Source organism: Chlamydotis macqueenii, chromosome 12 (genome assembly GCF_036417535.1).
Source record: "Chlamydotis macqueenii isolate bChlMac1 chromosome 12, bChlMac1.mat, whole genome shotgun sequence".
NCBI classification, from domain to species: Eukaryota; Metazoa; Chordata; class Aves; order Otidiformes; family Otididae; genus Chlamydotis; species Chlamydotis macqueenii.
In genome coordinates this window covers 18,505,377-18,515,059 of record NC_141567.1, presented here as the reverse complement: position 1 = coordinate 18,515,059, position 9,683 = coordinate 18,505,377, and the positions used below count along the sequence as shown (strand labels likewise).

Sequence of the window (9,683 nt, the reverse complement as noted above, 5' to 3'; positions counted from 1 at the left end):
ACGCAGCTTAGTGCTGCAAAAACAGCGGTGTGGCCGCGGCCATGCCGCTGACATTTCAGCTTTCACAGCGGCCATGGAGGGACTGACCTTTCCAGAGAGACAAACCAGCACGGCACTGCACACCCCACTTACCTGCTTCACGCCAGCTCGCGTGGAGAGAAAGGAAGGACAGACGCATGTCCTGCTTCGCGAAATTTTATTAGCAAATCAGAATAACAAATATATTTGTTGGTTCTGACAGTCTGTACTACTTCCAAGTACATAAAAATCAGTATTTATCTTAATAAAAATATAGGCACATGGATTTAAAAACATCACCACTAAAATAACAATAAAATAGTCTTATTTTAATAAAAATACTTGGGTTTTTTCAGACTATGACTTACTTATCTCCAGGTTCCTTACTGCTCAAAAACAATACACAGAAAATAGATTTTTCTCCTCCATCAAAGTAAATTCTGTAACATAAATTGTTTTATTGAAATGTACCACATTTCCCCTCGCACCATCTCCATCCTTTCCATGCTCCCCCCTGCCTACTCCCCTCATTAATAAAAGGAACCTCCGGGTTGTTCCTCAAAACGCATCAATGGCAAAGAATGAAACTAACCCCTGCACTGCAGAAGGTGTCCTCCAGTGCTGTAAACAGAGTTTAATTAAACTACACCTCCCTGAAGCTGGGCTGAATTTCCACCTCAATGGAATAGACAGGGTGATAAACACAGAGAACACCACGTTTAGAAAAACACTGTAAAACTTCCTAATAAATCACAGCCATTAGTCCTGAGAACAAGAGATTATATGCTCACAGCCTACTCCTCTCTGGAACAGCCAGGAAATAGCTTGTCTTGACACGAGTGCTGCTTGTTGTGGTTTCTGTGCAGTGAATGCCACATCACTCCGGAGCCACGTGAAGCCACGCAAGGACTGAGTGCCGCAGAGAAAGGCCAGCCCTGCTGCTCTCCGGTCACTAAGGCAACACTCCTGTCCTTAGCTGACCTGGGCAAAAAGATGACTGAAGAACAAACACCATGAGCTGTCTGTAACGTCCATGTTAAAATACCACGCTACATCTTTTATTAATGTAGAATTAATAAACTGGAGCTTATGGCTTCACTCCTTGCACTCCTCTGTCTGCCATTCTACTGCATCCCGTCTTGCTCAAGAGTTGCTAGGACTTCACTTAAGAAGAATGACCTCATCTCCGTGAAAGCACACTTCTGATGCAACAACCTAACAGCTATTTTAACCAGGGCTTAATTTTCAGAAGTGCGATTTATGTACACAACCCGCCATCTCTAATTTAGAAACTGAAGGTGTTTTGAAACTCCAGGAATTTGGAAAAATACCACTGGCTCTGAGTTTATTTGGTTTTTCATAGCCCAGGGAATTAACTGATGGTAAGGCATGGGACAGGGAAAGCAGGAAGCAAAGTTTAGTAGGTAAGCTGGAGCAGCTTTTTATCCAACTATATATATATATATATATATATATATATATATATATATATAGTGTTTTATTTATGAAAGATTGCCTCCAGACACTGAAAAAGTATTTTTTTTCCATTACTGCTCCCTCTTAATAGCACTTTTTGAGGTTTCTACCTCAAAAATTACACAGAAAGCTCAGAAATACATCTTTGAATGTGAAGAGAAGCCCATGCCCTGCTCCTTATCCCTTGACCATGCACATGTCACAGGCTATGGCAGCACAAGACATGAAATAAAAGCAAATTAAATAAATAGCATCAAAATAGTGTCATATTTGCCGAAACAGTCCTCTCCTGCTTCCACAATTCCTATAGCTACATTCTCTTTCGCTTCCTTCAACCTTACCAGTCCAGGTCCACCTCCGTTCCCCTACATGTCCCTCTCATTCGTCTCCACTGCTTCCCCCGCCCCTCCCCCATCTCCTTCATTTTATGTTTCTTCCCTCAAATCCTACTTTCTGCCTCTCTCCTCCAATGCTTCTCATCCATTTACTTCCTTTCGTAGAAATACTCTCTCATCAACCGCATTTTAGTCTCTGCCTAGGCAAGGATACACAGCTACAACTAAAAATATTGTATTTTTATTTCTTTCTTAGAAACTGTAAGCCAGGCAAAATAAACCTGATACTAGTTTTCAACACCAGTTCACACGTTCAGCTCTAAAACCTCAGCCTGGAAGTGACAACCATAAAGCCAAACAAAAACAGTTTCCTTCTCAATCTATAGTTGTTTCTAGTAGGCTTACTTTCTGATTTTTTATTTATTAAATGGCAAAATAAATATGAACTTCTAACAACTAATATATTAAATGAAAAATAACCTAGTCTATGCACATTTTTTGGTACCAGTTGAACAATACTGGCTTAGAAATTAATACATTTTAAAAGATGCAACTTCCTAACACAAAGACATTACATCTATATCAAAGTTCTTCCTTCCTCAGTTTTGGATACAATCCCCTGAATAACACAGAGATGTCTGCAGTTTGGGTCACATGTAAGCAGCACCTATATAAATAGGTGTTAATAAATCTCCGACTTGTCAACAATAAATTAAAACAATAACAAAGTCTAATAAAGACTATTTCTTCATATACCTTGGGTTTTAAAGTGCCCTGTTTTGGAGAAGCACCCTGTACACATCATTTTGTAGAAACGTTGTATTTGGGTGCATGTAAGTCACTACAGAATTTTTTTTTCTTTTTCACCCCAAAATTTCCCTGGCCCATCTCGTCCTCTCAGTGGCCAGAATCAGTTGTACTCACGATTGACAAATGGCAGCTGTGTTAGTCTTCAGCCAAAGACAATGGCCAGAGCACAATCCTTGCTGCAGTACAGCACTGCTTACTGCAGGGTTCGTGAAATCAAGGTTATGATATGTAACGGCACTATGATTTTCTCTTCAACGACAGCAATAACAGAGTACTGCACACAGCTAACAAAACCTGTCAGATATCTGTCATAAAATATTTATGCTATTAACAAATATAAAAGTTGTAATAAAAAATTTCCTTAAGACTCAAAAACAATTTCCCTGACTGAAATAATAACGCAGTCTTAATCATTGTGCAGAATGTGAATTATTCTGCAGTAAAAGAATATCAGTGGAAACCCTACGTCCTGAGTGCAGCTGATATCACAAGTAGATTGAAATATCACTGAAAAGTTCAACATACAAAAGCACTCAAATCAGTGCTTGTGCTGTGGCATTTCCCTGGGAATCCAGATCCCAAATTTTCTAAAATGCTCAGTAGGCATTTAATAATATCATCCAGCTCTTGGTGTAGTTCGAGAAGTGAGAAGCATCATACCAAGGATTCAGACAAGAAGCCAAGGTCTGCTGTCAGGGCTGCTTTTTTCAGCAAGGATGAAAGTTTCCTCTCTCTCCTGCCCGGGGAATTCTCGTTCCATTATGATATGCTGCTTCTCCTCTGATGAGTGGCTTTTCTCTGTGAAAGATCCTCACTGTCACTTGCACAGTTTCTCTGAAATAGAAAGCCCACAATGTTTTAGTCGCATAAATGAGATACCATGCTGCTAAATATGATGTTCTAATATTATTAGTGTATCATCTATTGAGAAAAGTAGAGCTAATAGAAATCCCACAGAGTTTCATTCGCACTGCAGGGGTCCCCCACCCTCCATCACACAGCTGGGCACCACAGCAGCAGCGCAGACTGCCTCCACCGCTGCTCATTTCTCAGTCAGACACAGCAGGGTCACTGCCATGGTATCCAAACGTAATCCGCAGCCTGCGTGCTGCTCCTTTACAGAATAAATGTGGCTAGCACCTAAAGGGTTTATAGAATCACCAGGTCTCCTTGCCCAATATTTCTGTCACAATAACACAACTTACAGCAGCATTAAAGACACACAAGGGATGCCAAGGTCCAGTCTGGTTTCCCACTCAAAACCACTGCCATCCTGTTGGGTTGTGCATTCATATAAGGATGGCAAAAATCACTGCACAGTAAAATCAGTCCTTCTCTTCCTCCCCTTTGAGAAATGTACCTACCAAACTTTCATCTTGTATTAGGACCTTTTTCACCAGCGAACGGGATAAGTGGTTGCACAATGAGACAATGCTGTAAGAAAGCTATGGAGAGAGGGAAGAATGAGAGTTTGACCACATATATGCAGCACAGACAGGCGCATTTCATTCATTGACTGTGTATTACAATTTTATATTCAAGCTCTATCTTGCCCTCTGATCCCGTCAGGCTTGGGAAGCCTTACATGAGAAGGATTTAAGGCTCGCTGTCATACCTTCCATCGCCTTCTAGCATATTGCCTTTTGAAGTTTTCCATGTTAACAACAGATGCTTGCCGAACCAAAGCCTGTCGCTTGTCCACTGGCTGGAAGATAAGAGAGCAATTTTATTGCTTGGCTCCTTTTGGTGCATAAAATATGCAAGATTCTTCACATGCTCTGGAGCTGGCTGGAAAGAATGCTGGCTAGGGAAGCTGTGGATTGATACAGGTAAAAGCAGAAGAAAAAGAATTAAATCTAGTCCACCCTGTGCCTGGACATGACCCCTTTGATCTCAAACAAAATCCTAAAACTAGTGTACAGTCAGTGGTCACACTTGGCCCTGTGCACAACATTGTTCTGAGAAGTTCCACTGCTGCCCCACTCTAGCCACTCGACCTGGCACAAAAGATGTATCGCATGGCACAGACTTTGCTCCAGCCTCCACTTCTGCCTTCTGCTTCATAAAGATCCACATAAAAAAAAAAACAAGCAAAAAGTCTGGGGACAGCTTTTCTAGCCAAAGGACAGGATGAAGGACAGCCAAACAAAAAGAGATAACAAGGGGATTCTAGAGGGTGCTAAGGCAATGCTTCCACTTCGTAAAGTTGCTAAGGTGCTTCTCAGTGCACACCTGCACCATCTCCATTTTCTCTGTATTGAGCTCATATCAACTGGCCTTTACTCATGCCCCTCCTTTCTGAAAGGCATTGGGAGAGCAATTAAAAGGTTCCACAGAGGCCCAACAGAAAGGAGATGGAGCTGTTGTCAGTGCATCAACAGCACGGCAGCACACCACTGCTCAGGGGTTTTGCATGTGCTTGCTAGGCCCCATGCTACCTTCTAAATTTTCACATAGAAGTTTGCACATTTTGCCCTTTACAAGGGTGTTTTAGCAAAATTAGAAGGTGGCCCAAGAAAAGTAAATCCATGACCAGCTTTGGTCAATACTGGACTCGCCAGGAATCAAAAAACAGTTGTGCCTAAAATTTCTGGATGCCAATCTGGTGTTAAGGAACAGATGTTCCGCAAACCTTGACTCAGTGCTTCTGAAAATGAAGTGCCTTTGAACTCCAAAATGACATAAAAATTTGCACAGACCAGAAAACTGTATCTAACAGACTGAAGGAAAAACAAAAGTTTAAAACCAGATCTAGTAAAAGTGAAAGGAGAAAGGCCAGGAATCAATCCTTCAAAGATGATGAAGTTTATGGAATGACAACCATTCCAGTAGTTCTGATCTGCATATGTAGGAGGGGGATAATCCAGAAATACTTCTACGGAACTGGACTGGAATGCAACCAAGCCAGAGACCTGAAAAGGCAAGAGTGCCAAAGGAGAATGGAAAACACATCAGTGAGGATTTAAACATTTTTTTTTTCAGAAAAATAATTGACAAAGTTTATAAGACAACAAATTCACTTTTCTCTTCAAATGCCATAGGTAGAACATTTGTACAGATATCTCAGCACTACTTCAAGGAGCCAACCTGTCAGCTAGCCCTCTTTCTCATTTAGATGTATACACCACTTGCACACAACAAAACTGGAACATTTAAGCATTAAATATCATTTCCTTGTGCTGCAACACACTGCAACAAAACAGAGTAGAAATCAACGTGAAATGGAAAACGTCACTGGCTTTGTGACAGAACTGTACAGATTGTCAGCTGTACAATCATCATGAAAAATTTCTGCGCGCCCTTTCAGCAGCAGAACCATCGCTGAATAAAATAGCTTACTTTACAGTACACCAGACTGTTAATAACTGCCTCTCAATTTCTACATAGCCCGCAAACCAGTGACCTTGTCGTGTCTTCAGTCATCAGGATGTCTTCTCAAAAGCAGTGTGTCCATGACCACCTCCAGCTCAGAGAGCAGTAGCCTCAAGGACTGAGTCACAACACTATTAACCTCACGCAACACACTCAGGAACAGAGTGGCCTCATTTAGTGTTCCTTCTCATCGTGCCAGCACATTTGTTCATAAAGAAAATCTACATGAACAGGGAACAGGAGATCATGGCTGAGGCAAGGCAGACTGTTTTTCTTGAGTCTTTTCTGCAGATACTAACTCTCACTAAGCTTTAAGTTACTTTTTAAGAATTAAAACTCTCTCCCTTATAAAAAAACATCCTGTATTCTGGTTCCCCTAGACAGTACCTTATGGGTCCTCCAGCTCCAAGGAACCATCATAAATGACAATTTCAGCATTTTGAGAAGAAAAACTGGACATAAATAAAATTCTCAATACTATTTGTCACAGTGGAGCCCAATTCTCCCCAGTCATCAACACCAGCTTGCTAGGGATATGTCCTGGCTATCTACACTACTTTGAAGCTTTTGAAAATTTTACATCTTGTGTAAAAAAGGTGCCACAGAGAGCACATCCAGTTTCCATCCTCCACGGAGTACAATGACAGGAACAACAATGCCCCTATTGAATAACTGTTTTCAGAACTCTGAACTTTCACCAGCCTCTGCACATCTTTATGAGGACATGGCAGTGATGGGTCCACTGTCCTCTACACAAATTGGATGATCTTTTTATCTCAAAGTAGGAAACATGATTCTTAATAATATTGAAGCACAACAGTTCCATTTAGTTAGGTCGTTCACGTCTCTGGAAAAGGAGGAGGGAGGCTGGGCAGTGAAAGACATACTCTAATTTCTGTATGAAGATCCACTCTGGATGGACTGTGATGCAGTGAGGCAGGGATGTCTGGCTACTATCTCACCAATTCTTGAAGCTGTGTAACAGTCACCTTGCAGTAAATTCATACAGCTAAGCAAAGGGCTGTACGCTAGCTGCAGAACCTGGGCTAGCAGCTCTTACCTGTACAAAGCAGCTTGACATCTCTTTTTGAGTCACTAACTACACCATCAGGGAACAATTGCATCCTGCATAAATAACTATTTATTGTGTCCAGAAACGAGACGCGTACATCTGTGCATATTAATACAGTATAATCAAATGACTTCTTTGAAATGCAAGACAGCAGGGCATGATTCAGTTGATTTAGATCAACTTTTCTTTTCCTTTATAAAACTTAAGAAAAAAGATCTTCACAGCAAGAATACTAGTCTCAAATCCCACACCACAGATTAAATTAGTTGCAGTTTTGTCATCAACTTTACTGTAGAAGGCAAACCAGAGGTCTGTTATCACTTATCACTCACAAATTAATATTTGCACTGTAAAATTACATACACAGTTATTTGATCAGTTCATTACAAGTTCCAAGTTGTGTCTTTTGAATAAAATTTATTTGGTGTAGGACAGGAAACTCAGCTGAATTTTAAACTAAATGATTAATCAATAGCTAACACCTTTAATGGTAAAAGATTTCACCCTGCATAACTAGCCTAAAAAATGATCTTCACTTTTCTTCATCAGCAGCCATTTCACAGAGAAATTCCACAGTACTAGCTAAATGTTAAATTACTACACCATTTACTTTGCTTTACAGGACAGATTTAACCTTTGCAAATATTTCTCTCATGTGGTCTACAGAACTGCCTGCATGCAGCAGGTCTACGCGACCGATTCCTTCATCCAACCGAAGATGCTATCGTGAGATTTTTATTAGTTTCCAGGTACCTGGCTTCTAATAAGTACAGACTGACCTACTCTTTATTCCAAGTTAATTACTTGGAAATCTTCAGGAACTGTAGTACTTGATAGAGTATGATATAGCAAAAGGCTGTAGGGCTGGATGTGTCTGTACCACTGTAATAATCTAGTTCCTGTAAGTTCAGACACTGAACATGGGGAAAAAAACTTCAACACTACAAACCACTGGGAGTTTATGGTTTTGGTCAGTATCTCGTGCAATAGATCAGGATTCCTATTTTAGTTCTAGGTGATGTTTCTGTGTAGAATCTAAGCACTGAAAACTTTTAAACTGCTGTACATTGAAACAGGCAGCAAACCATGCACCTAACCTGATCTACAACATTACTGATTTGATTCTGCTACATCAAGATTCAACCCTGCAAGGAATTCTTCATAGCGAGATCTGTTTAACAGCTCCATCAGTGATTCATTAATATCTTTGTTGAAAACAGAGTCAAAGTTTCCATTCACACAGGCTTCATTTTCCAGTTGAAAACTACTCATTAAATCCTGTATCCACTTGAGTTCCTCAGAAAGTTCTTGACTGAGAGATTCATACTGGCTCTGCAGATCAGCATATTTCCCCGTTATGCCTGTAAGACTAGCGCCTACAGTCTTGATATCGTCTTGTATATGTCTTTTCAGGGATTCAATTTTACGGTATTCATACTTCAGCTGAGAAAGCTTGTGCCTTACGCTTTCATTTTCTTCTTTATACCAAGCTTCTTTCTCATTATAAATGGAAACCAGAGCATCAATGTCCTCCTGCAAGGAATCGTGGGATGCAGCCAAAGTGCTGAAACCCCGTTCCGTAAGTGAAATGTCTTCTACTACTCGGGCAAAGCGCTCAAAGTTGATGTAGGTATTATTGGGAGGCATACTCGAATGGCACTTTATGGTGTACTCTCTCAGGCGTTTTGTCTTCAGCTCTGTGTTCTCAACCTTCTTATTTTCTTGGACTTTTGTTTCTTCTTTCAGCTGGTGAGTCGTCAGACAGAAGAACCAATATTACTGAACATTTACAAGACAGTGCAGTAATTCAAAAAACTCTAGACAAAGGGTGCAGTCTGAACTTCCACAATGCTGGGAGATTCTTTGCTGGCACAGATTTTCCTTCATGCATTTGATTAAAAGAAGAAAAAAACAAACACACAAACCCAGAAATGAATGTGACAAGTGATGTGCATTCATTCCAATGTGGTAACTGCAAATAACAGGGCGGCAATTTATTTTCATGTTAATTTTTAGCTGTTAATAGTCTCAAAGCTATGAGTATTTGTAAGAGGAGAAACAACAATCCTGAAAACACTCCAGTTAATGTTTTGTGCAATGCAGAGCAAAAACTGAATTTCAAACATCCTCATTAGTCACGCTAAGATTAGCTAAATATATTTTCAATAAAAGACTTATCACAAAAGCACGCAATGTTGATGATGAAAAAAAATATACAGACACAAATCAACAGACATGGTAAAGGAGTAATATCTTGACAGTGATATTATATTTTCTACATTGGCTGTAGTCAACTGTCAACTTAAAAAAGCACTAAACCCAAGATGTAGTATACATGCATGCAAACAGAAAAATGTGAAGCCCGGTCTAATGTAGGATACTCTAAGTGCAACAAATATCAAAGCTTTGTCCCCCTCTTTTTGAAAGTTATGATAATGAAAGAAGTAATTTGCAGAAATCCAAGGATTTAGTCAGACACAATCAATTTCTTTCCAGTGCATTTCTGAGACACCTATGGTCTCTACATACTCAGAGGACAATTTTCCATTTAACACATCAATAAGAGTGAGAATATTATCTCTGCTTTGCTCATGGCAAAA

The 9,683-nt window shown here is 40.1% G+C and overlaps 1 protein-coding gene across 5 annotated transcripts in view; it reads right to left on the bottom strand.

Annotated features, from left to right (window-relative positions):
* Window positions 1-1,510: 1,510 nt before the first annotated feature.
* The window catches only part of DAPK2 (death associated protein kinase 2), a 52,025-nt gene continuing 43,852 nt past the window's right edge, over window positions 1,511-9,683 (bottom strand). For 4 of the 5 annotated variants that reach the window (XM_086756874.1, XM_086756876.1, XM_086756875.1 and 1 more), the window contains one exon: window positions 7,135-8,829. In XM_086756874.1, coding sequence (XP_086613000.1) covers window positions 8,194-8,829 — 636 coding nt within the window. In that variant the 3' untranslated portion in view covers window positions 7,135-8,193. Of the gene's footprint in view, window positions 3,474-4,003; window positions 4,085-4,254; window positions 4,345-7,134; window positions 8,830-9,683 lie in introns of those variants that run through there. The other variant, XM_086756878.1, reaches the window with a different exon arrangement.